This window comes from Camelus dromedarius, chromosome 33 (genome assembly GCF_036321535.1).
Source record: "Camelus dromedarius isolate mCamDro1 chromosome 33, mCamDro1.pat, whole genome shotgun sequence".
Lineage (NCBI taxonomy): Eukaryota > Metazoa > Chordata > Mammalia > Artiodactyla > Camelidae > Camelus > Camelus dromedarius.
Genome location: NC_087468.1, coordinates 14,429,897 through 14,457,634, shown reverse-complemented (window position 1 = coordinate 14,457,634; position 27,738 = coordinate 14,429,897). Strand labels below are relative to the sequence as shown.

General features: G+C 39.8%; 1 protein-coding gene and 1 long non-coding RNA gene across 5 annotated transcripts in view; one reads left to right on the top strand and one right to left on the bottom strand.

Moving 5' to 3' along the window:
* Positions 1-8,343, bottom strand: part of LOC105104171 (E3 ubiquitin-protein ligase RNF103) — a 54,566-nt gene extending 46,223 nt beyond the window's left edge. For 2 of the 4 annotated variants that reach the window (XR_010378831.1, XM_031441299.2), the window contains exons 1-2: positions 7,572-8,328; positions 4,992-5,131 (exon numbers count right to left, since the gene is read on the bottom strand). Coding sequence is in view for 3 of the 4 variants with exons in the window: in XM_031441299.2 (XP_031297159.2) it covers positions 4,992-5,131; positions 7,572-7,797 (366 nt within the window). In the remaining variant the exon portion in view is untranslated. Of the gene's footprint in view, positions 1-4,991; positions 5,132-7,571 lie in introns of all 4 variants that reach the window. The other 2 variants (XM_031441302.2, XM_010997852.3) reach the window with 2 other exon arrangements.
* A 7,312-nt stretch (positions 8,344-15,655) lies between these two features.
* On the top strand, positions 15,656-27,738 carry LOC105104173 (uncharacterized). The gene is made up of 3 exons (XR_838544.3): positions 15,656-15,694; positions 17,273-17,469; positions 26,700-27,738. It is a non-coding gene; the product is annotated as an uncharacterized LOC105104173 (long non-coding RNA).

The following is a 27,738-nucleotide window of genomic DNA, read 5'->3' as shown; positions in this document are numbered from 1 at the left end:
CATAACTGGTACATTGCCATGCAACTGCACATCAGTGTTCTTGACCCCAGTCACAGGTAATGACTTCTAGTTCAGTGTATTTAAAAATACACTTTTTTAAAAAAACAAAAACAAAAACAAAACCCAAAACTACCAGGTTTTTCCTAGTACTCATTTTCCTAGGTTCCACTTCACTGTCTCACAGTTCTTTAGGATCCCTCAAGATGCTAGCCCATCACAGACCATCTGGGAAAGATAATCATAAGCTAAGATTTTTACTGGTCCACACATTTTAGTAAACCCAACTGTATGCTGTTTTATGGCACAGACTGTGGGTTATTTGTCTTCTTTGCCCTCAATGCTTATCACAAGGTTCAGCTGGCACACACTAGATTTCAGTAAATATTTGTTAGATGGTTGGATGAATGGATGAACCCGGTGGCTTGCTGGTAAATGTTTAACAAGTAGCTCTCCAGAAGAAACTGGAAGCTCTAATTTCTATCATTTGCTGATTTCCTTGGTGTAAATACTCCCACATGGCTGATTTCAAGTTACCAACGTGACATCGCTATACATGGAGTTGGGAAGAGCTGGGATTGCTGACAATCTGCCCTTCATGAGGCAGTGTGAGCCGGCTCCTGCACACCGCTGGACGGAACTGAGCTGAACAGTGTGAGATGTCAACTTCCCACACTTTCTGATGGCAATCTTGTGTAGTCCAGTTACACTTACAAATTAAAACCAGCCTCAGGTTACTGCCTAGTTCCTTCCACATGTATTACAGGTGTTACACAGGTCAAAGAAAAAACCCACACACTTTTGCCCACTTCTTAGAAGTGGGTTTTACTAATAATCAGGACATTTGTCACATCCCTCTCAATACTGTTAGTCCCCATACAACAACGTGGAGGCTAGATTAAATAACGTAACTCCATACGTAACTCCATATACAAGGAGTGTGGAGCCACGTTATTTTCTGCATCTTTCAATATTTCATTATAATGGAGTTTCTACTTTGAAAAGTCATGGGTCAACCTAAATATATATATGCAAATTGTATAAAATTATTAAAAGTAAAGATGAATGATTGACAAAAACAATACTCAATGGCATTTAATTATTTCTTTGGTAACCTCACTAGTTTTCTCTATGAGTAAACACAAATAAAAGCCTTTCATCTCTACAAAATAAAGGATAAGGTAGCTTGCCATGTAGTTCATCTTTAGAGTAGTGCCAAGAGAGGAGTAAGTAAGTTAGAACCTCCCTGAACCTAACTACTATCTAGGAGTAAAAATAAACAAGTTTTAAAACAGCTAGGAACACTTTTCAGCCAAACAAGAACAATATTAACATAATACTTTAGTAAATATTGACCTAAAGCTTTACTTTAAATCACACGGTGCTTTTCACTGCTACCTCCGCCCCAGTGATGCTGGATTCCTTACGATATGACAACAGTAGAGAACAGATACCACAGCCTCTCTCTGAAGTTCTTTGAACAGAAGTCAAAACAGAGAAATAGAAATGTTAAGAATAAATCCATAAGACCCATAACATATGCTAACTTTTCCATTTCAGAAGTCGATCCACTATTCCATCTGCCTCTCTGACCAAGAACCTTTTGAAAGAAAAGTAACTTCTATATGTGATGCTAAAAAGACTGCTTGGCAGTAGAATCAAAGAACCTACAAAACTGGAAACAAACAGCTAATGAAAGATATGAGGTCAGGCTAAGAACAAACCAGGAAAACTTCAAATGTTAGAAAGAATTGATAGAAAAAAGATGACTTGGTTTTTCCATGGATTACATAGTATATTATTGGTAAAGATGTCCCATATGTGTTGCTGCCTTCGAAACTAAAATTAGTTCTTTCCACCTCATGTTACAAAGAACATAGGAGAGACATGGAAAAGCTTCACGTGTAAAGGAGTATGCTAAAACTCTGCTTTAACATAAGGATAATTTATGACCACTAATCCATCTTAAAACAATTAAGAGAAAGATATGAATACTATTCACATGTATTATACAGAAAATAAACTTACGAGTTACTGAGAAGATAGAAATCATAAGGGATGTAGGATGAATTAAATAAATTATAGAAACTCATTTTTCCTTTTGGAGTGTCATTCCACATACAGTGTTGCCAAAAAAGATAATCAACCTAGATTACCAGCTCATTCCAGGACAATAATGAACTGACCAAGTGATGGAATAGCTAAGTCATATACCCATTTATTACAGTCACATTTTCCCTAAATCTAGACATTCTTTCAATGACATAACATATGAAGGCTAACGTGCTAATTATCAGTTATATGCTACCTAACTACATTTTTTTCCTCAAGAAATACAAAAGGAGAGTATAATTCATTTGAGTAAGAAAATGATACTAGAAAACTGGGAAGAAAAGAAGAAAGGACTCCGATGTCCTTAAACACTCCTTACACGGGATACCCCAAATGAAGGCAATGTGAAGAGGATTAAATCGGGATCTCCACACCCTCACAGAGGAAAGAAAGCAAGCAAGAATAATACAGCAATCTGAAATTAGTCAGCTTCTTTTAAAACAAATAGAAAAGAATGATGTTTCAAATTATTAAAAACTGAATTCTTGAATGCTGTCCTTTACAAGAGACAGATAATCATATCTGAGCTGAAAAAGAAGGACAAGCTTATGAGAGAAATCTCTTCTGTCTTAAGAAGTTATTTTCAACTTGAAAACAAAACAAACAAAACAACACAGCGCTCTTTTAAGAGCTTAAACCGAAGTGTCTGCGCTGATTAGCTTAGCTGGCGAGTTCGCAGTGCTGAGGACAGGGTTTTGATCTCGGTCTGCTCAGTTGTCCCGCCAGGGGTTGCTCTTCCAACCCAAGCCAGCCATCTGACAGATGTAAGCCACTGGCCCAAGGGAACACAAGCCAGGCAGTGGTGATCAGCGCAAACCTTGAAGGTCACTGAAAAAACTGTGTGTCCTACTGAACATGAACACACTGAAAACCATACAGTAAATACATTTCATTTTTCTTAGAAGTCATTTTCAACTATTAATACCTATGAAGTTCAAAAAATTATTTTCAGAGAAAAATAATTCAGTGATTATAATGCTAACATTCACTGCGATCCATCACGTGTTCTTCACGTGTCACCTTACCAGAGAGTTCCTTGCGACTCTCTTGTCTCCTTACCCTCTTATTTTGTTCCTGCCTGACAGCAAGGACTTAGCCTGTGTAGGTTCCTGGTGTATCTCCAGGGTCTGGTACACAATTAACTGCTGAATAAACTATCTGAATTCTGTCTCATATTAAGGGAGTTCAATCCATGCTTATCTTTAATAGGACATAAAAAATAGTAGATCATTTATAAGCCAAGAATATATGCTAATAGTGAAACAGAATGTGTCTGTTATCCGTAGGCAGCACTCTAAATACCAAAAGAAGTTCCAGACTTTTGACATGGCTTTTCCCATTTTGGAAGGTATTCAGTATCTTTACCATTCTTCTCTATGGGACCATTCAATGTGTGGACAAACATTTAGACACTGGACATAGGGCAGTGGGACAGCCGGTTCAATGTCACTAATACTACTAAAATTATCAAAACCAATAAGCCTTCCTCAATCAGACTATCAGAAAGAAACATCTGGGAAAAGAAACGGAACAACTATTTATAAATTAAGGCTTTAAAGATGCTACCGTTTATTTTTCAATACCAATAATTTAACACAGAAATAAACTAGACTTTGAAGCACAATGTAGAGACAGTACCCATTCCCTCTTCTCAGTTTCTACATTTGCTGGACTTAAAAATTGCTAAATTAGATTATCTGGAGAGTAACACACAACACACCAGGGAGACTGCAAGTGAAGGGAAGGTCATGGATATCCAACGCAATCACCTAAAGAAGTCCCGAAGGGCAACCCATCAGCCCAGTGCACTACAGTACTATTCTCTCTCCTTTAGTGTATTTGTATTTATTTGAGGACCTTGCAACAGAAAATCTGTCTATCCACAATCATATTGCAGATCAGTGGCAGGGCCAGATCTGCAACCAAGGTCTCTGGACTCAGCTTTTCCACCCTATTTTGCAGTCATTGTTCTCAGAAAGAAATCTGAAGCAGCAGCTACTTTTAATTATGTCCTGAACCGAACTTTGCCAACCCCGGTGTGAAATGACAAGAACACTGGACAAGAAATCAGGGAACCTAGGATTTGATCCTGGTTCAATAATCATAATTTTAGCTGAATTCATGTTGTTAATTTACTTAATACGCTATTTTAAGTGAATTGTATTTTAAAAAATTTAAATAACTTTAGCCTTGCTCTAAGAAATATTTATGAAATTACATGTTCAATATAATATTGATTTTTCTAATTTACATAAAAATACACAAATGATAACATGTACCAACTCACTTGCCATAAAAAAATGATTTTAAAGCTCTTCATAGCTCTAAAATTCTAATATGATAATTACATCTCCCAGTTTTGATAGCCAAAGAACTAGGATTTAAAATCAAAATCTCATCAATTTAACAAGCAAAGTACTAAGCACTCCCTACCATTCCCCACAAAGTTGGCTATTTCCCTAACAGAAAGATTCCTTTACTCTTACTTTAAAGTTCTCTTTTTAGAAACAAAATTATTTGGGATTACTGAATTAAAAAGTGGAGTTAATAAAAACTGAGAGAAACAGCACAAAGCACTAAATAAAAGGAATATATATGTTTCTTACTCTCATGAAGACACAACAATCAAAATGGATTTGCTTCTGCCGATTCTAACCAAAACAGTCAACCCTCTTTCCCCGACGCCTCCCCTCCCCGACCCTTTAATTTCTGTTTTCCTTGGTCTGCAAAATCTCTTTAAGGGGACCCTGGGGCCACCCTGGAGCCTCTCTGTGAGAACTGAGTTATGTCTAAGACACATGACACAAGTACACAGATGTGTCACCACCTGGTGACTACTATTTTAGTCAAAATAATTTCATTTCTGTCACTGTTTCTAATACCTGAACCAGCCAGATGCCATCTTTTGTGTCTTCTACAAGCTCATAGAAGTGCATTTCACCACTGAAATTGGTACTAGAAACAGATTCAGATGCTTCTTCTTCTTTGAGTGCAGAGTAGAGCTCACCTTCCATCAGGTCACCTGAAGAAAAGAAAAAAATAACATGAGTAAGATTTCAAAAATCTCACATCCCCAACTTCAATGATTTTTACGCTGTTAAAAAATTATGTCATTGTACTTTCATTGCACTCCACAGAGAAGAAGAGCAGAACCTGAATACACTTATTTAAGATTCATACATTTAGTAAATATGTAAGAACCTATTATGAGGCAGGCAAAAATGAACAAAACAGACAAAAATCCATCTCCTCACAGAGCTTATGTTCTAGTGGGGTCATCACATAATTTATCAGGAGATTACTAAATTTATGCCAGCCCCAAAAGCCATCATAATATTATTTAGTTTTGTGCAGGCATCAAATAATTTTTAAACAATATGAGTTATATACTTCTGACTTACAAGATTTAGAAATGGGTTTACACAATTTGCCATCTCCACCTGTTTAAAACAGCAATAGGGTTTATATGACTTGGAGATTAGACACAAAAGATTACCTATGAGAACAAACTCCACACTCACACACAAATTTATAGTGTAAATTTACAGCTTGTATCATCAAATGAAAGAAAAACACTAATGTCAAATTATTTTAACTTCTGCCTTAAATGTTAACAATGAGAAAACAAATACTGTATCATGCAGCAAAACCATTCATAACAAATGTTTAAATTATAAAGTTAAATTGCTATACCAAGACTTCTCTGCTATAAAATGTGTGATCTGAGTTGTATTTCTGTGGGCTGAGTGTATTCCTTAAATATTACGTGCACTCCTTGTGACTCAAAGTTACAAGTATTTTTAGGCCCAAAGGAAGGCAACACTAAATAAAAGTCAAAAGAAAAAAATGTGTCATCGAATTATTTTACCATAAAAAATGATTTGGCTTGGGCAGTTAAGACATTTTTCATTCCTAAACTTAGAGAGGTTTACTTACAAGAGATCTTCTACTTCATTTCCTCCACCCCACACCTCAGCCATGGTCAGAAATAAGTCACCATAAACCAGTCAGTAAACAAGTGGCAAGAACGGCACACAACTGCATGTTTTCTCTAAAGAAAAATGTATCACTTTTACAGAGTGTGTTCCCTCCTCTGCCCCAGTAGTGATCTTAACCTTAACCAGCAAATACGTGAGTACTGAAGTCCTCTGGAGTTATTACTCTTGTCTATCATATTACATGGCTATAGGATACTAAATAAGGAAAAAAATTGCCTTGTAAGAGACACAGCTGACAGATACACTTGAAACAACAAAAAAGATAACTATCAGTTTCAATTGCTTCCTACAGCAACCCAGAATGCTCTTCTCAAATTACAGTGTATTCCCCTTCCAGGAAGTGTATCAAAAACAAAGATACACTTTGTCTGGGGTGAAAAAAAATTAAGCATATTTCTCACCCAACCCTACCCCCAAACCAACAGTTCTTGAAAATACATTCTTTAAGATGTTAAATATCTCTGAGCACTATTTTAATTCTATTTCTCAACCCATTTAAGTTGACGCAGCAGTGCCTTGACACAGAAGGGAAAAAAGTTTACATCCAAGATACACGGAATTTTTAAAAATCCTGACAGAAATATAAACTCTTTCAAAACAAACAAAAACAAACAAGGTAGGCATTCACAAAAAACAGCCACCTAATTTTCACCAAATTTAAAGTAAGAAAAGCTAATACTGTACAGTGTACACTTTATGTTTAAACTCATTATTTAAAATTTAAATCTCAGAAAAAAAATTTTTTTCTATTTAATTTTGTATTTATCTGAGATGGATGTTCACTAAACTTACTGTGATAATCATTTGATGATGTGTATGAATCAAATCATTATGCTGTACACCTTAAACTTACAGTGCTGTACGTCAATTACATCTCAATAAAACTGGAAGAAAAAATAAGTAAAATAAAATTTAAATCTTCAGCCTAAATGCTGCTTTGATATTAAGTACTCCGATGATGTTTTTCCCTCCGGGTAACTTGCTATTACTATGGTGACAAACGCTGCTATCTGCTATCTACAGACCTCTGAGGGTTTTTCTTTTCTTCTACCTTTAAAACATCAACTGACAAATAATGCTTTACAGTTTGTAACTGGTTCACACCTCCGAATTTTGAGAAAAATCACTCAACTTGGTAAACAAAGCTGAGAACTATTATTTTAAAATAACCTTAAAAAGACGCACCAACACCCCTACCAATTCCAGACCCGTCTCAAAAAATTGGGATTTTTTTTGAGAAATTTTACACACACACACACACACACACACACACACATATATATGTGTGTGTGTATGTATATATATATATATATAAAACCTGGACAGAGAAAAGCTGAGCAGCTCTCGAAGTAGTCTGCTCAATCCTTCCAGGTCTGGCCTCATTCTGGGAGACCACCAGGTACCAAGAAGTACGGGTCGCCCCTTCCCCCGAGTGGAGGGGACCCTCCGAGAGCCGATACTCGCCTGACTTTTCCACCAGTTCCCGGACATCCTTCTTCTCCGGCAACCCCGAGTATCCCAGCCCCCGGCACTCCAGAATGGTCTTCAGCTTCTTGAAGCTCAGTGCCACCGGATCCACCAGCTGGGTGGCAAAGATACCAGTTTCATACCACACAATGGCCTCAAAAAACCTGGCCAGGACGAACAGGACCAGAAAATAGAGGAGCAAGAAGAAAAGCTTCAGCCACATCCTCCCCTGCGTCTTCTCTCTTTTCAGAGAGCTCAGAACACGAAAAAGAGGACGGCAGACGGGGGAGTGTGTATTTACAGCAGCCTGGGCGAGGGCACCAGCTCCGCGTGTGGTCCGGCGCCCGCCGCCGTCACCGTGGGGACATCCCCGGCCGCGAGGCAGGTGGATCCGGGGATTTGTGCGGGGGTGAGCAAAAGACCAGGAGGGGCAGAGACGCAGAGCCTCGCGCGGGCCCTTCCAGTCCAGAGGCGAGAAAAATAAAGGGAAAAAACTAAAATAAAACCATCAGTTAGACCCCGAAAGAACAGGGGCGCGGGGAGAGCCCGCGGGGAAGAACAAAATGAGGGCCGCTTCCCCAGGCGGGGGTCACCGACCGAGGAGGCGGGGTCGGCCTTCCAGCACCGTAATCTCAAGAAGGTAGGGGGGAGGCCCCCCAAATCATTCAGATCCACAAAGGAGGCGGGCGCCGGGCTGCAGGCCGGGGCCGCAGGGGCGGCGGGCCAGGGAGGCGGTTGGGGCCGGCCGGGCTCCCGCGGCGGCGGTCAGGAGGGCGCGGCGATCGGCGGGGCCAGGCCCGGGGCCCAGCGCGGGGAGGAGCTGCCGCTGCAGCGCCGCGCCCGGCGCCCAGGCCCCAGGCCACGCCGGCCGCCCAGGCTCCGCGAGAAGCGCGGCGGGCACGGCAGCGGCGGCGGCGGCTCCAGGTTCGCTCGGGTCGGCCGGCGGCGCCTTTCAGGCGGGCGGGCACCTCGGCCCGGCCCGGGAGGGGGCGTCGCAGTCTCTGCAGAGGGAAATGTGGCGCTTGGGGCGACGGTCCTGGAGAAAAAAAGCAAAAATAGGCCCGAGATGGCTCCCCGGGGCAGCTGTCGGGCCGCCTCCCGCTCACGCAGCGCCCGCCCCGCTCAGATGGGCGGCGCGGACCCCGGCCGCCGTCCCCTACGCCCCCGCCACCTCTCGAGGCCGCGGCCGTCGCCTCCCGAGCAGAGAATCAGCAGCGGCCGCGGCCCAAGCCGAGACATAACAACTGACGTCGGCGGAGGGGCGTGGCCTGGGGCGGGGCGGGGCGGGGCCACGAGGGCGCGCCCGCCCGCGGCAGCGGGGAAAGGGGGTGCAGAGAAGAGGGGCAGCCAGGCCAGGGGGCGGGAAAGCAGCGCGGAGCAGCAGCCTTGACGTGTGCCTTCCTAAGAGCTCCCAAAGTTGCCTCTCCAATGTCTTCTCTTTCTTTCTTTCCTTTTGCCCTGCAGATGTTTAGCAGTTGATTTTGTCTGGGGGTTGGACATTGGGACTGTGTCACTGTGCATTTTTTGTAAAAATAAGGTAGTTAATTATCCTCTTAAAATAGGAACAAATAGAAGAGTACATTTATACTAGGTCCTAGTGAACCGGGAAAACTTTGGCACGGTTGGTTTGAGGTGGTAGAAGGTGAAACCCAGAAAACAGTGATTTTCATCTTCAGGTGAGAATGTAGTAGTTTTTTGCACATATGTGTTGTTGGAGGATTGGCCAAAAGGGGAGTTAAAACTAGGCCCAGTTATCCCTGCCTGTTACAATCCACTCCCCCACCCCCGCCACCCCCCACCGCTGGTTCAGTCTTAGGGTTACAAGCCAGGTGTTGAAGTGCTGAGTTCCCAGGACAAAGGTTGCTGAGTGTGGACATGTCCCAGTTGAAAGTTTATGTGTGTTTTCTTTCGTTGCCCTCCCTGAGTGTGGCACCACCAGGAAGAAGAACTTGTATGAAATGAGTAAGCTGGGCAGGTACGCAGTTCTGGGTTCTGTATTTGTTTAACCCCAATAGAGCTCCTCTTGGTGTCAACCTCTGTGCCAGTCTTGAGGGAGAAGAGGGTTGCATGTATCAAATAAACAGGGCTGGCTTCTACCAACCTGATGAAGAAGGAAAAGATGCAGGAGTTACAAGAGAACCGTTAGCTATTGTGCAAAACTGTCAAACGTCCTGAACTAGGGGTGAAAATTGTAGAAAAAATGGAGGGGGGGTAGTGATCCTCGATATTGGGGCAAATGAGAAATAGAAAGCAAAGACTGGACCGTGAGAAGGTAGCCCCAGAATGGTACCCCTTTAAAATAAAGCAAGCAAAGGCATTTCAGTGTCCAGCTATGGAGGAGGCCTCAGGAGGGACAGGCCCATGGGGTCAGGCTCATGGGGACAGGGAGAAGGAGTCAGAGGGGGAGGTGTAGGAATGTACAATGAGCTCTTGGCCTCTGCTTCTGTGTCTTAAGTAGTTTCAATGTGGCTTTGTTTCCATGGCTGGCAGATCAACATGAGAGACTGTATTAAACAGTTCGTTCTAACTGGCTTGGTTCTGAAATTTCAGAATCCTTGGGCGTGTCACAGTGATGCTGTTACTGGGTGATATTGCTGTCTAAACCTTGACATTTTCAGTGAAGTCGTTCACCTCAAAGAAATGTACTTCCTGGTGAGGGAAGACTTGACTGAAACTCAAATACTAGTATAAAAAAGGGGCAGATGGGGAAAATTGGAGTGTGAGTTGAGGATGGAACCAACCAGGTCAGAGTTTCAAATTGGAAAAATATTAGAGAGTGGAAGAGACTGGAAAGAAATTATTAAAGAACTCTTTGACGTTTCTTATTTGTTTCAACTGCTTCTCATCCCGACACCCTGGCCTTGTTTCCTCAAGGTTAAACTCTTAGGAAGGATAAGAGCACTGATGAAAGATCATGCAGGGTTGGTGGGACATAGGGGTGTGGACTTTTATATCCTCCATTGATGGGAATGTACAGTGTTTCAGGAGAGCAATTTACAATGTGAGTTAGAAGGCCTCCTGAAATGTATACTCTTTGGCACAGTGATCTCACTTTAGGGGATGTACCCTGAGGAAATGACAGAACGTGTGACAAAGATGCATGTGCAGAGCTTTGTTTTTGCTGTAAAGTTAATGAGAGAGAGAGAGAGAGAGAGAGAGAAAACCCAAATGTCTTGCAACAGAGGATTGGTCAATTATAGTCATTCAAATGATGAACTATTAGGCAGCTACTAAAAAGAAAGAGACACAAGGTAGATATGTGGCTATGCACGTGAAACTGTGTCCCAAATATAGTGTTTGTGGGAAAAAAACAGGTTACTGAGAAGTTTGTATGCTAGGATCCTATTTTTGTATTTGTATTAGAAAAAAGGTAGAGATACATACACTAAAATATTAACTGTATGCATCTTTAGGTGATGGGATTTCGATGATTTAAATTTTTTTCTCTTGTGTTTTATCTCTATTCTTTTTCCAAAATAATCATATATTGCTTTTGTTGTTTAAAGATGTGTTTTAAAAAATAAAACAACCACTAGGACGGCTTCCCTGGTCTGGAGCTTTAACAACAGGGCTTCATCCTCCGGGACTCCGAGGGAGGTGCAGGCTGTCCTCTCAGGAGGATGACTTCAGTTTCCACTATGCCTAACTGGGCAGATTAATTAGAATTTCTGTTCAAAGACGAGGAAGACAAAAGGATGTTTAAATTATTTATTGTTTTTCATAATCTGTTTTTCTAACTAAAAGGCTGTTAACCTGGGCTCTCAAGTTCACATCTCAGATTCTGTTCATTCGTGGGATGGCTGAGATGCCTTATCATTTGATACGGAGGAAAGGCAAGGGAACCATAATTAGAGTGCCTGGTCCAGTGTAGACTAGTATCTTACCAGCTGCGTCACCTTGTTAAGAAGTCACAAAACCTCCCTGAACCTCATTTTGATCACCTATAAAATGGGGTTGGATGTTTACCCCCACGAAGCCGTTGTAAGGATTAAATGAGGTAATGAATATAGCAGCTATCTAACCACATTTTTTTTTTTCCTGTGAGAAAATCAGACTTGTGGGAGTGCCTTATCCAGGAATGTCCCCTGCTGTGATCGCGAAACAGACATACTGCTTGTATTCAGTTTAAAATAAAGAATTAATTTTAGAGGAAAAGAAAAATCAATGTTTTTGGTTGAGCTGGATGAAATGAGGTTATTTAATTTAGGGTCCAAAGAGCCCTCTCTTTTTATTTTATTTTTTTTCTAGTATTATATTACCCATATCAAATAATACTTCAAGACTTCAAAATTGGGACAATTTTGAGAGTGAAAGGGGCAGTGGTAACAAAATGATACCCGACTATCAGGGATAAAGTGGGGACTGTCCCAGACAAACCCTACTCATAAAAAAGCAGGCTTATTCATATCCACTTGATTCCCCACTACCTTCGATACCCTCAGAGGTAACTGCCTTCAGCCCCAGTAAGCATTTTTTCTCATGTTTATTTCCAAATAACAGGTTTCTACTGCTCTTCTTGATGTTTCCACTTTATACATTATCTATTGATTTCTTACCACAGAAGATGAGGAATGATCACTTTTATATCCTCCATTCACACACCATTTCCCTCCCTTCATTCCCAATGGGATTATATTATATATTCATTTTTATATTAATATGTCCATATAAATCTTGTTCATGGACTGAATCACATCATTTATATTTCCTTTCTTGGGCAATTGTTCATTTTTCCTGGAGTTAATAATTAACTCAAATTTGGGTTTGTTCTATTTTCTAGGGCCCTGTCCACTTATTCATTCCCGGACTCTCTGTCTGAACTATCAAACTAGTCAAGTGGCTAATCTATCAATTCCACATTTTGTTGGAAATAAACTTGTCCTTGGTCCTCCTGCTCCAGGTTAGACTGTTTACTCTCTAGACCGACTAGGCAGCTGTCATTTCAGGACTACCCTTCACTTCTCTTCTACGCTGGGTTCTGTTTTTTTGATCCCATGGTTACACTTTGTCCACTTCTTTGTTTGCATGGAACACACCTCATACTACAGTGATTTAGTAAGACAGTAGACATGGAGATAAACTTTGGAGAATTTACACACCTAAAAATTCCTTTATTCTACTCGTTCTTTTTTTTTTTTTCTTCCAAACTTAAAGACTTGGAAGAGTATTGCTAACACCTCCTTAGTACCCTTCACCAATTCACCAATGGTTAACACTTCTGCTCTACTTGATTTCTCATGTCTTTTCTCTAATTTGAATATGCATTTTTTTCTTAAACTATTTAAGAGGTAGCTGCGGTTACTCTTCCTATTTGAATAATAGTCTGGCCAAGGATAGACTTCTAAATTAGAAATCATTTCCCCTCAGAATTTTGAAGACCTTGATCCACTGTCTTCCGGCTTCTCTTTTGACTTGACTGTTCTCTCTATAATTTCCCTGGCCCTTCTTTTCATCCTTGGTGTTCTGAGGTTTTATGGTCATGTGCATTAGTGCAAGTCTCCTCTCCTTCATTGTGTTGAGTGCCCAGTGGGCCCTTTCAATATGGCAACTCATGACCTTGGTTCTGGGAAATTCTTTAATAACTTCTTCTATCCATTTTCTCATTTTTCTGGAACTCCAATTAGTGAGATAATGAAACTCCTAAATTAATCCTGTAATTTTATTCACTCCAATTTTCCTCTCTTTGCCCTTTGTTCTACTTTTCTGGCGATTTCTTCAGATTTATCTTTCACCTATTCTAGTGGATTCTTAACTTTGTCTGTCATATTTTTAATTTTCAAAAGCTTTTTCTTGTCACGGGGACGTGCCTTTTCTCTAGCACCCCGTGCTTTGCAATATAGTCTCACACCTCTCTGAAGATATTACTTAATAGTGGCTTTCCCCCTGTTTCTTCTGCTCTTTAGATCTGGGTTCATTTTCTATTTGTTTGTTTCGGACTTCATTGTTCACGTTAGGAGCTCACTTTATCTACCTGGTAATATTTGGCTCTCTCCTTGTTCATAAGTTCATAAAAGCGAGGCACTAGAAAGCTCATTGGAAGTTCTCTGTGAGTGAGTGGGACTCACTTAGGGTGCATGATGGTCAGAGCCCAGCTATCTCACTAGAAGAATCTATAAGTCTTTTTCTCTTAGGTTGTTTGCTTTCTTCAGAGAGGAATCCTGCCTGGAAAGTTCAAGTGTCACTGTCAGCGTCCTGGGACTGACTGAGAGAAGGAGGCTGGGCAGTATCAGGTCCCAGCCATTAGGCTTGAACTTAATATCACAGTTTTCCATAGGGTTCCTCACCTCCCTCACATAGCTATGCCCGTATTTCCAAGTCCAGAACCTCTCTGTTCACTTCCAAAGGTAAACCTCCCATTTTCCTCTAGGCTGGGAGAGGGGAAAGTGCCTGGCTGCACCAGGTCCAACTGTATCTTATGAAACTTTAAGCAACTCCTCCAATTTTGAGCCACACCCACCACCCTGGGCTTCCAAAGTGTTGTGCTTCCAATTTCTGTTCTTTTCCTGGGTTCTCTGGCACCCAGGCAGAGGCAGTGTCACAGATCCATCACACTATTTCCAGGAGTGTAGATATACCAGCTTGTAGTTAAGTTGGGTAAGTGACTGAATTATGGCCAGTGGGAGTCGAGCGGAAGTAATGTGCACCCCTTCCAGACCTGGCCCTCATAAACAGCCTTGAGCCCTCTCCAGACTGGGTGGCCAGGGAGACAGGTGGCCCAGAGAACAGCCTTGAGACTTTTGCCCTGGGACCCCTATCTTCTGCCTCTATTTTTTGACCATAGAGCTCTCTGCATCCAAGACACAATGAATTCCACACAGTCAGAGGCGCAAAGGTGGGGCTCACAGGAACCTCAGACTGGTAGACGAGAAGCAGAGGAAAAGGAATGCTAATATGTGTTACTTTACTTGCTGGTGGGGCAAAGAGAGAGGCAGATAAAGGCAAATTAGATAACCCCATTTTCTTCACTTTCCTCTCTGACTCCTTTATCAAGAACACAATTTGGTTAAAAAAAAAAAAGTAAAAATGGCTAGAAATGGTGGGAAAAAACAAGGGTAGGGGGAGAAATCTAAGTCCTGGGTAGACTGAGTAGATGGATTGGGTTGGTTTGTCATTGTATGTCTGGCTGATTCACCCAGTGAAGCATGGATCTGAGGCAGGTAAGGGAGCAATTCCACGTCTGTGTCTGGCGTGTAAACATATTTGATATTTCTTATTTCAGGGACATAAATGCTCATCCTTAGTAACTAATAATAAAAAAAATGATACAGGTAGAGCAGCTTACCCTTCAGCAATTTCTCCTGGGGGCTCTTTGTCAGAGACACTCGGTTGTGAGGTAATGCCAGGCACCCCCTGAAACTTACTGTCCCCCGGCTCCTCCCCTTTCTGCCCATAGATCGTCTGCCCTTTCCAGACCCTCTACTCTCACACTTCCCACCCTTGCACATGCCCCCTTCCTGAGCAATCTCCTAAACAATTTAACAGAGTTAACTAAAAATTTATAGGATCTATTTCTTTATTACCTGACTAATTGATTTACATTTCAAAAGTTTATTACTCGTCAGTGTACAATGATATACTTTATAGCTGACTTGAATATGGCATTTATGGTCATTAAAAGAGGAGACTTAAGCCCCAGGCACAGAGCTACCTAACTACATTTTTTTTCTGTGAGGAAATCAAACTTGCCGGAGTGCCTTCTCCAGGCACATCCCCCACTGTGGTTGTGAGAACTGCCCGTCCAGTCCTGTCTCTGTGGAGATGACCCTGTTGACTGAGTGTCACCACAGCGTTGGTACCAAATTGTGTTTTCCAGCGCACTAGGCTAGTCTCTGCAGGAATAAGCAAAGACCCGAAGCAGTATTCAGAGACTTGTTTGGTACTCAAGCTGGAATCTTCAAAAGGAGGAACCTCTGTTCACCAGAGGCATACCTGCAGAATGTGGCTTTCAGCAAAGCTGAGACGAACACACCCTGGGGCGGCTCAGCTTTGCATGCTGTCATCCATTTAATACACAGCCCTTCTCCTCTGGTCAGCCGGCCAGCCCCGAGCTCTCGTCTTCCAGCTTCCCATAGCAGGAACAGCAAGCCGCAGGACTCTGTACAAACGCCTTGAAGACAAAGGTAAATAAGGGTGGAGTAAGCAAATAATAAGTCACCCTTCCTCCTAGAGTAAACTGTTCCTCCTCTGACCGCCTGAAGCTACAAGGACATATGGTGTGACCACGGGGCAGTAGGACATTGCTACGGGGTCTTCCCGCCCAGGACAAAATGAAAATGCAAGCCCCTTGTTCAAAAAGCAGGAAAAAAGTGCCATGAGAGGTACTACATAAAGCTTTTCCTTTCTCCCCCCACCCCGCAGTCTCTGGACGTGTTAACTGGTATTTTTAAATTTGCAATTTAATGTAATTCTCCCTTGGACAGGGGACACTCATAGGACACGTGCAGGTCCTCACAGGCCCCTGGACCCCCTCCCTCCAGCTGTAGACCCTGCAACAGATGGTGGGGCCTGAAAAGGACTCCAACCTCAGCACCAGGACATGCTCATACCTAGATTGGGGGTGGGCAAGAGGCCTGTCCCCAGCAAGTCGCCCCCCAAACATCTGTCACGTTGCCAACCCCAGCAGAGACAGCTGCTGCCACTCATGCCTTGCCACGTGGGACCTGGGATGTGTGTGCCCGACCCCAACACACTGCGGACCTGTGCCGAGGGCCCCACTGTGGGCAGAGGGCGACAGCAGAAGATGGAAATGCCCCTCAGTGGGAAGGGCAGTCGTGGAGAGGGTGAGGCTGGGCAGGGGCCCTGGGTGCCAGGGACGGAGGGCCGGCTGCCAGGAGGTGGGGGGTTGACAGCAGGCAGACCGTGCATGAGCTGAAGGCTCCAAGGCCTTGGCACCTGCTCCAGTGTTGATCAGACTTCACTTGTTATGCAGAATCTCACATCGTCAACTGCGGAGCATTAAACTCCAAGCGCCTGCAGGGTCCCTCCGAACCTGGGCTTCTGAGCCATCGCTCTGTTCACACACCCAGGAAGCCAGTTGGGTGGGATAGAATGATTGAAATCAGTGAAAGTCCAGAAAATTCTTTATTTTTTAATCACATTCGTGGCATTTCTCATAGGCTGCTGCCCATGGTTTTATTTCCTTGCGTAAACTGGCTTCCCTTCCCAGGTGCACTTGCAAGGCTGAGTTCCTACTCTCACCAGCTGTTCTCTGGCATGTTCCAGCCCCTCTCTAAGCTTATCTGAAAAACAGAAATAAAACAATGATCTCATAAGATTGTTGTGAGGACTCAATGAGGTAAAGCTGATAAGGCTCTAAGCCCAGTGACTGGCACATGTTTTATACAAATGGACACACCCGTATATGTGTATCTACCCATATACACTGATGCCCATACATCTCTGCTGTGACATGTAGGGACAGTACCAGAGCACACAGAAGGTACTTAATAAGTCTAATTATTTTTGGACAAAAGAACACAGTTAGTAGGAACATTTTTTAAATGTCAAGCTGGCTAATGAATGCTTTAGGCGAAATGCAATGCAAATATAATGTGATTATTTAAAGAAGAAAGCAAAAAAGCATTTAAAAAATTCAAATCTGTGTTGGTAGGATAATTCGGAAAGTAAGTGCAATTGAATTAAGGAGACATAGAAAAAATGAATAAAGTCCTGAAAAACCTTAATGAATTTGATTTCAGAATGAAAATAGGCCTTGTAAGGAAAGGTGAAAGAAGTTGGAGCTGGTGAGCATGGAGAAGAGAAGGATAAGACAAAAATGGGCAGAAGGCCTAAATAGAAGTTGCTCCCGTGAAGACACACAGATGGCCAGCAGGCCCACGAAAAGATGCTCAACACCGCTAATCATCAGACAAGCGCAAATCGGAACGACAGTGAGGTAAGTCACACCAGTCAGAATGGCCATCGTTCAAAAGTCCACGAACGATAAATGCTGCAGAGGCTGTGAAGAAAAGGGAGCCTGCCTACACTGTTGGTGGGGATGTAATTTGGTGCAGCCACTACGGAAAACAGTATGGAGAGCCCTTAAAAAAACTAAAAATAGACTTACCATATGATCCAGCAATCCCACTCCTGGGCATATATCCAGAGGAAGCTCTAATTCAAAAAGATACATGCACCCCAGTGTTCACAGTGGCACTATTTACAATAGCCAGATATGGGAACAACCTAAATGTCCCTTGACAGATGACTGGATAAAGAAGATGTGGTATATGCATGCAATGGAATACCACTCGGGCATGAAATAATGCCATTGGCAGCAACATGGATGGACCTACAGTTCATTATATTAAGTGAAGTAAGTCAGACAGAGAAAGACAAATAAACATATATATATATCACCTATATGTGGAATCTAAAAAATAATGCAAATGAACCTATCCACAAAACAGAAACAGACTCACAGACATAGAAAACAAAAAACTTGTGGTTGCCAAAGGAGAAGGGGAAGAGGGATAAATCAGGAGCTTGGGATTTGCAGATACAAACTGCTATACATAAAATAGATGAACAACAAGGTCCTACTGTACAGCACAGGGAACTATATTCAATACCTTGTAATAACCTATAATGAAAAAGAATATATATGTATAACTGAACAAGTATGCTGCATACCAGAAACTAACACAGTAAATCAACTACAATTAAGAAAAGGATGAGAGAGAACTTTAAAATAGCAATATTGCTTTCAATTAAAAATAAATATTTTGTTATAAAAGTAGTACATGTTTATTGTAGAAAACATAGAAACTAGGCATTATCAAAAAGAAGAAAATCTGCAACATGCACAATCCCACTATCCTCACACAAGTTTGTGCCAATTGATTATCCTACTGTAAATACAGGTTTGGATACCCTTGATCGTGATGGGCATCTTCATTTTTAAAAATATTCGCCAATTTTACAGCTGAAATGGCATCTCATTGCTATTTTGATTTAAATTACTTCTTTGAATAATAAACTACACCTTGTGTGTTTATTGTTCATATATATTTTTATTTTGTGAATTGCCTGTGTCTTTAGGCCATTTTTAATTAAGATGTATATACAGTCGACAGAGCATTCCTACATGTTCTTTGATAGGCCTGCCAGGCGTGAGGTAGGGGCCGTATTAACACAATCTGCCATGTTGCTAAACAAGTAAAATGTTTGTCTTTTTTTACATAGTGACGTGCAAGTGTTTTTTGTAGTTAAGGATGCCAACCTTTTTCTGTGATATAGCACTTTTGCTTTAATATTTTTGACCAGTTCATCAAAGTGACTGATAAGGACAGAACAAAAGGAAATCAGTTTAAATTAAAAAAAAACTTATTTTAGTTGGGTATGAGAAACAATTTCTTCATGATGAAGAGAGTAAGTGCAGGAAAAGGAATTTGTCATTATGGAATCTCTGACCCTCTGTCTTTCTTCTACGATTTACTTTAAACTTAACTTGTTAGGAGCCAGAAGCTAGACCAAATGGGTGTTCATAGTTCTATTAATTTTTCTAGATTCTAGGAAGCACTAATTTCAAAATTAGTAGGGAAGGGTCGGGGTTGCATGGCTAATTTGACTGAATGTGTGTTCCTCACTGTTGTAAGCAGAACAGCTGAATGTTTGCAGGACTTTTGAGTAAGAGCTGCTAAGTCTGCTGTTGTTCAGTGGTTCTACAAATGAATGTGAATTCTGTTACGGAACAAATGGGACCAGTGTTCCACTTATAAACATCCAGTATGCTTACTGCTGAGGGTGGTACTCGTTAGGATTACACACAAATACTCAACTCTCTCCTTCCAGGCATGTGGTAAGAATGCACTTTCCTGCCCCCCTGGAGTTAGGTGAGGACATAGGGCTTTCAATGGCCAATGAAACATGACAGGAAGAGTTTCAGTTCTGGGGCCAAATTAAAAAAAAGTTTTATATGTGGTTTATTATATTTTCAATTATACAGATAAAACTTATATGTATATAAATTTTACTAAAGTACACATATAAGGTTTATAATAACCTGCATATGTTTAAAGTATATCATTTTTATATGTGTATACACCTATGAAATCATCACTATAATCTATAGTGGAAATATCTATCACCTCCAAAAGTTTTCACTTGTGCTTTTGTAATCCCTCCCTCCCACACCTCCTCATTCCCTGTCTCCAAGCATGAATCTTCTTTCTGTCACTATAGTTTAGTTTTGAATTTTCTACAGTTTAAATCATATAGTATGTACTCCTTTATTGGCTGACTTAATTTCATTTTGCATGGTAATTTTAAGATTCATCCATGTTGGTATATGTAGCATTGGTCCATTCTTTTTTTATTGCTGAGTAGTATTCCATTTTTTGGATATGCTATTGTCTGTTTATCTGTTTACTTGTTGATGGACAGTTGAGCTGTTTCCTGTTTTTGGCTATTACAAATAGTTTCTGTAAACATTTGTGTACACTTTTTTACATGGTTACAAATTGATTTTTCTTGAGTGGGGTGGATCACAAGGTCACTGTATTTTCAACTTCTTAAGAAACTGCCAAATTGTTTTCTGAAGTGGCTGCAATACTGACATTATTATGATAATTTCACAAGAGTTTTAGTTTCTCCACATCATCATCAACACTTGGTATGACAAGTCTTTGTAATTTTGGCCATTCTGTTAGCGAAGTGCTATTATCTCGTGGTTTTAATTTGTATTTTCCTAATGATTAACAAAGTTTAGCATTTTTTCTTATGCTTATTTGCCATCCCTATAGCTTAAGTTGTCTGTCCAAATCTTTTGCTCAGTTTTGTTTTGTTTTGTTTTGTTATCTTATTTTTGAGTTTTGAGAATATATATTCTAGGTACAAGTCTTTAACCAGATATGTTTTGCAGATATTTTTTTCACAGTCTATGTCTTGTCTTTCCATTACCATGAGTATCTTTTAAGGAGTAGAAATTTAAAATTTTAACCAAGTCCAATTAGTCAACTTGTTCTTTTATGAATTGTGCTTTTGATGTTGTAGCTAAGAAATCCTTGCCTAACCCAAGGTCAAAAAGATTTACTTCTGTTTTCTTCCAAAAGTTTTATATAGATCCATGCTTTTACATTCAGGTCAATGACCCATTTTGAGTTAAATTTTGTATGAGGTGTGAGATAGAGGTCTAAGTTCTTTTCTTGCATATGTATATACAATTCTTACAGCACGATTTGTTGAAAGGACTATCCTTTCTCCACTGCATTGTGCCTTTGTCAAACACCATTTGTCCAGATATATGTACAAGTTTATTTATGGACTTCCTACTTTGTTCCACTGATTTATTTTTCTATCCTTATGTGAATACCATACCATCTTCATTAGTGTAGTTTTTATAATAATTCTTGAAATCAAGTAGTGTTATAACTTGAAATTTCTACATCTTTTTCAGAGCAGTTTGGCTAGTCTAGATTCTTCACATTTCCGTAAAAATTTTAGCACATGTGCTGCCGAAGCAAGCACCATTTCCATAAAAAATTTAGAATCAGCTTGTCAAATTTCTATAAAAAACCCAGTGGGGGTTTGACTTGAATTGCACTGAATCTATAGATTCATCTGAGGACAGTTGACATCTTTATGATATTGACTGCAGACCCAGCTAATAACTTGGATTTTAACCTTGGGGGAGACCCTGAGCTAAAGACACTGAGCCAAGCCACACCTGCATCACTGACCAACAGAAACCATGAGGTAATAAATGTTTGTCATTTTAAGCTACTAAGTTATGAGGTAATTTGTTATGCAGCAATAGGTAACTAATACATATGGTTGGCTCAGTCTCATTCTTCATGGCTTAGCTCAAGTGTCACCCTCCTGAGAGAAGCCTTTCCTAATGACCCTAGCTAAAGTAACCTTCTTCCTGCCCTGTCTCTTCCCAAAGTCACTTTTTAAGATAGTGTCCTGTTTTCTTTCTTCCCTAGCACTTCTCACCATTTTGAATGAATTCATTTACTTGTATATTGTCTGACATCCCACAATTAGAATGTAGATTCCTTAAGGGTAGGGCTGATGCTTGCCTTGTTCACTGCTGTATCTCCAACTCCTAGATTGATGCCTGGTTCACACACTTGTTGAATAAATGTAAGAGAGTAATGGTTCTGCATTATTTGCTCCAGAAATTTCCTGGTGTTTAACAGAGCCAAATGCTATGAACCAAGCATAATCTGTGCTTTGATAATAACTTTGACAGCCAACAAATCTTGGAGCTGTTTTCAGATTTTAAAACAAGATCTGCTTTTATTTTATGATCAGGAAGTAACTTGCCAGAGTCACAGAGCTAGTAAGCTGTGGAGCTGGGATTCAAATCAAGATCTGAGTTCAAAGCCAATGCTGCTGCTGCAAAAAAAATTAAAACTATTTAAAACGAAACAGAAGACAGGAGACAATCATCAAGGGGATGGTGAAGCAAGCAGAGTACTTTACTGGAGACCATGTGATAATAATTCATGAATAATGGAAGTGGAAGGCAACATGGGACCCTGGGCTTACCTAGAAACCTCCTGTGTATGAAAAGGATCAAATGGGAGCAGGCTAACCACGAAGGGTGTGTGGGAAAAAAATCCTTCCTCACAGTAAAAGCATCCACACTACTTCGGCGCTTGCTGTCCACCCTCCTACACCAGGTGGCTTTGTAGGTTCAGGTGCCTTCAATTTCCAGTTGTTTGTTGCTAGTATATAGAACATCCTGCATTGAGGAAGAGAAGGAATGCAGATGGGGAGCGGGAGGAGATGGTACCACAGAAAACATGAGTTTATTTTGGATTTGTTGAATTTAAGATACTTGTGGTATGTCCCGGTGGAGCAGAGTATTTGTCAATTGGATATGAAGGTCTAGAGTTCTGGAAGTGGTCCTGCTAGAGGCAGAAATTTGGGAGATCCCCGGCCCACAGGCAGAAGAACCTGGGAGGTAGCTAAGGTTAGTTAGAATAGTCACTGAGATGGAGGGGTGGGCAGTGAGAAGGGAAGCCCAAGATAAAGGGAAAGATGTGGGTCTTAGAAGTCTGGGGGTTGAAAATTTCAAAAAGAGAGTAGATAAGGTCGATAAGGACTGCAGAGTAACCTCCAGATTTGGAAACTAGATCGTTGGTGAGCTTGCCATAGCGGTTTCAAAGGAGTGATAGGAGTTTGCAGCAAGTTGGGAAAACGGATGGAGGTAATCAGACTTCCCTTTTGAAAAATTTAGTTGCAGGTAAAAAGAAAGATGACATTATCAAGGCCACGATCAGCTTTTTGTTTGTTTTTAAACTGACAGAGATCTGAGCGTGTTTATAGGTTACCAAGAGCAAGAGATTGAGCATGAAAGGAAGCCAATAATTGATGGAATATGATCCTGGAGTTGGGAATAGGAGATGAAGATTATGTGTTGAAATAGAGGGGTTAAATAGAAAGAGAGCCATCTCATCCTGTGAGACTGATGGAGGGCACTAAGACCCTCTCCCTGCAAGGGGTCAATCATCAATTTGAGAGCACATCGCCTTGCTTGGTCATGTGGTTTGCCCCAGAAGCTTTCAGCAACATGGGTGTAGGTGAAGTGTTGGATTCTCTTGGGGTTCTTTACTGAGATTGTTTCCAGTTTTTCAATATCTTAAGTAATGGCAAAAGTCATTTTTTATTAGTTCATTTTTCCTTAAAACATATAATATTACTAATATATTTGATTGCCTGATCTCATTTCTCTCCCCTTCTCCTTTGAGGTAGCCACTGTCCTGAAGTGCCAATATGTCATTCTCAAGCAGCTAAAGTATTTTCATAGGATCCATAACTAAAACACAGCATTGTTTTGTATCTTTTAAAATTGGTATCTTACTGTACTTATCATTCTGCAGCTTGCTTCTTTTACTCATTTTTAGATTTTTTGAGATTTATCCACAGTGACCTATATGAACGAAATTAGCTCTGATTAGCTGTTGTGTGATTTTTCTGTGTATAAAATGCTACCATTTATCAATTCTCCAGTTTTGTTTCAAGTGTTTCATTATTATAAAAAATGAACACATGCAAGATTTTAATGATGATGATTTCCACATTAAAAGAATGTGCATTCTGTTTTATTAAGTAATGTTTCATTAATGTCAATTAGTTCAAGTTGCTTAAAAGTATTGCTGGAAGTTTTTGTGCCTTTACTGACTTTTTGCCTGCTTGTTCCATCAATTACTGAAAGATACTAAACTCTTCAAAACACAATTGTAGATTTGTCTATGTCTCCATTTAGTTTTGCATTTTTTGCTTACTGTATTTTGAAGCTTTGTTATTAGGTGCATATGCATTATAATGGTTATGTATTATTGATGAATTGACCCTTTTATCTTTAAAACGTCCCTTTTTATTTCTATTCATACTCTGTCTTGATGTCTATTTTGTCTGATATTAACATTGTCATTCCAGCTTTATGATTAATATTTGCATGGTGTGTGTATATATATATATTTAATTGATAGACTTTATTCTTAGAACAGGTTTAGGTTTAGAGAAACATTGAGGAAAAAGTACAGAGAGCTCCTGTATATCTCCTTTTCTAACTGCCCTCCTCCCTAGCTTCCCATGTTGGTAAAATTTTGCATTAGTGTGACACATTTGTTAACAATTGATATAAGAATATTTATACATTATTATTAAATAAGGCCATAGTTTACATTAGGGTTTATTCTTTGTGTTGCATGATTCTATGGGTTTTAACAAATGTATAATGTCATGTATTTTTATTTCTTTGTTTTTTTACTAATTTTATTACTATTTTATTACTAATTTTGCTTATTTTCTGGTTTCCTGAGGTAATTAGATTATTAATTTTAGACCTTTCTTCTTTTCCAATGTATGCCTTTCATGGTGTTAAACTCTCTCTAAGCACTGTTTTCACTGTATTCCACAAATTTTGACTAAGCTGTATTCACATTGTCATTGACCTAAAAATAATTTTCAGTTTCTCTAGAGACTTCTTCTTGGACTCATTTGTTATTTAGAAGCATGTTATTTAATTGCCAAAGATTTTGGGATTTTCCAGCTGTCTTTCTGTTTTTGATTTCTAGTTTACTTCCACTGTCACATGAGAGCACACTCTGTATGATTTCTATTCTTTTACATTTGTTAAGGTATATTTTATGAACAAGTATGTGGTCTTTCTTGGTGAATGCTCCACGTGAGCTTGAGGAGAATGTGCATTCTACTGCTGGATGAAATATTCTATAATTGTCAGTTAGATCCAGTTGCTTGATGTCCTGCTCAGTTCAACTACGTAACTGCTGATTTTCTGAATGCTGGACCTGCCCATTGCTAATAGAGTAGTGCTGACGTTTCCAAGTATAATAGTGAATTCATCTATTTCTCCTTGCACTTTTACCAGTTTCTGTCTCATTTATTTTTATGCTCTATTGTTAGCTGCATACACATTAAGGATTGCTATGTTTTCTTGGAGAACTGACCTCTTTATCCCTGATAATTTTCCCTGCACTGAAGTCTGCTTTGTGTGAAATTTATGTAGCACATTAGCTTTCTTTTGACTAGCACTAGCATGGTGTATTGTTTTCCATATCTTATTTTTAATCTGTGTCTTTATATGTTAAGTAGGTTTCTTTTAAACAGCATATAATTGAATTTGTTTTTTTATCCATTCTGACAATCTCTGTCTTAATTGTTGTATTTAGATCATTCACATTTAAAGTAGTTATTGATATATTTGGATTAAAATCTACCATATTAATAAGGGTTTTCTATTTGTTGCCCTTATTTTTGTTTCTTTTTGGTCTTCCATTCTTTTTCTGCCTTCTCTAGTTTTAACTGAGCATTTTATATGATTCCATTTTGTCTACTCTCTTGGCATATCAATTATGCTTCTTTAAAAAGATTTTATGGGGGGAGGGTATAGCTCAGTGGTAGAGCACATGCTTAGCATGCACAAGGTCCTGGGTTCCTTCCCCAGTACCTCCATTAAAACAAACAAACAAACAAACAAACAAGCCAAATTACCCCCTCCCCCCAAAAAATAAATAAATAAAAATAAAAAGATTTTTTTAGTGGTTTCCCTAAGGTTTGCAATCTACACTTACAACTAATTCAAATCCACTTTCAAACAACACTATGATGTTTCTCAGGTGGTGCAAGTACTTTGTAACAGAGCATCACCAATGCCGCCATCCCATTTCTTATAACACTGCTGTCATTCGCTTTACTTATCCATGAACTACAATCACTGAAAGCATGGGTTGTATTAGAACTGAATTATATAATAAACATTTCACATTGGGGGGTAATTTTCTCAATTATATCTACTGTTTCATATTTTATTCATGTTTGTGTTTTTAAACATGTGTGTTTGTCCAACATAATGACTTTTAAAGACAAGATGTGAAATAGAAAGATTCTAGGCCCGGGCCTGTGGACCTTTCCAATCGTATTAATGACGAAGCGTTTCAATCTTTTTTTCTTTTTTTTTACATTTTTTTATTGAGTTATAGTCATTTTACAATGTTGTATCAAATTTCAGTGAAATGATTATAAATCAATAAAAAATGTAAAAGAAAAATTCCAGTGTACAGCACAATTTTTCAGTTATACATGAAAAGAGTTTCAATCTTTTGAAGCATCTCATTGTACTTGGGGACAATGGATTCTGATAAGCCAACTGTCTGTACTATCGGTATTAAACAGCTTACAAATTAAGCAATGGCTCCCCACAAATTCCAAAGACACTTAAGTACAAATCCCAGTCATTTGACAAGTAAGGAGGCTGATTATTTTAAGTGGCTATTGGAATCTCAAAACAGAGTAAAATTGTTTTTTAAAAAGAGCCACAATTAATGAAAAGGCTCAAGAAGCAAGTTATTTCGTAGCATTTACTTATCGTCCAGAAAAGGAAGAACCACCCAGCTGATGAGAACCTAATAATGCGAGTGTGTAAAGTCATAGTGAATAAGACACTAGGATAAGATGTAGTATGAGAAAATGAAAAAGTTTCTCTCTCTAGCAGTACAGTCAACATATTAGTGACACATAACATTATGCCAACAGTTTTGTGTGATAAACTGAACAATCACTTTTCTGTCCAGGTTGATTAGTCAACAGATTTTAATGAACAAAGAGAATTCTGACTTTCTTTGCAACACACTGTTTTGTTTTGTTTCATAGAGAGGTGCTGGTGTCAAAGCCTGCTAAAGAAGAAATTTTAAAAGTCTAGATGATGTGACAAAAACGACCCACGTCGTTAAAAAGAGGCCAACTCACTCGAGAATATTTTTTAAACTGTATGACCACCTGGATAAAGAACACATAAATCTGCTACAAACAGAAATCCAGTGGCTTAGCAGGAGCTTGGGCTAAAAGATGAATCAGAATCCCAAAGAAAACATTTTGACTTCAAGTGGCAAGTTTCTTGAACTCAAAAAGAAATGGAATCTTCTGACAAATCATGTTGCAAAAGGAAATACTGACATGTTTCCACTGTTTGCGTTTGAAGGTGAGGAAGAGCCTCTGCAAGTCTCATGATGAGACGTGGGAGAACCACAGAACCACACGGATGGTATGCTCCCTCCCTGTAAACACAGGGGGTAACTTGGGCAACTGACACTCACTGAATCTTCTGCTCAGCCTGAGACCTGTGACTCTGAGAGAAGAACAGGACCTTTGTGAGCTGCAGTCTGATTGGACACTCACTCAAGATGAGACTAACTGATCTGCCTCTGCACGAGTTCTGGATTCCTGTGAAAAAGTGGGATCCTGCTGCTATTTATGGGAAAATGATGAACATTTTGCTGAAGTGTTTAACTTCTCTTAAATGTGTAAATAAGCTCCTTTATTATTTAACAAGCAACAGAAATAGTCTCATTTCAGTTGAAAATGAAATCTCTGTGTTGGACCAGCAAAAAATGGAAAAAAAAATCATAGGTTGCAATTAAGAGGTAAATTTCATTTTTTAGCTTTGGTTTCAAAAAGAATAGTTTGAAAGCGTTGATATATCTGAAAAAGAGATCAAGGAAGTAAGAAGTCTATAAGAATTTTGCAATTGCTAGGCCCATTCGGGAATCTGATCATGTCACTCAGCAAGGAAATGCTCTTACCCTGTCTTGAATAAAACTGTCTTAGGCTGTATTTTTATTCATATTGCTTGGTTTACAGTTTTAGTAACTTTTCTTTTCAATATTGTCAATAAATTTCACATTCTAAATAA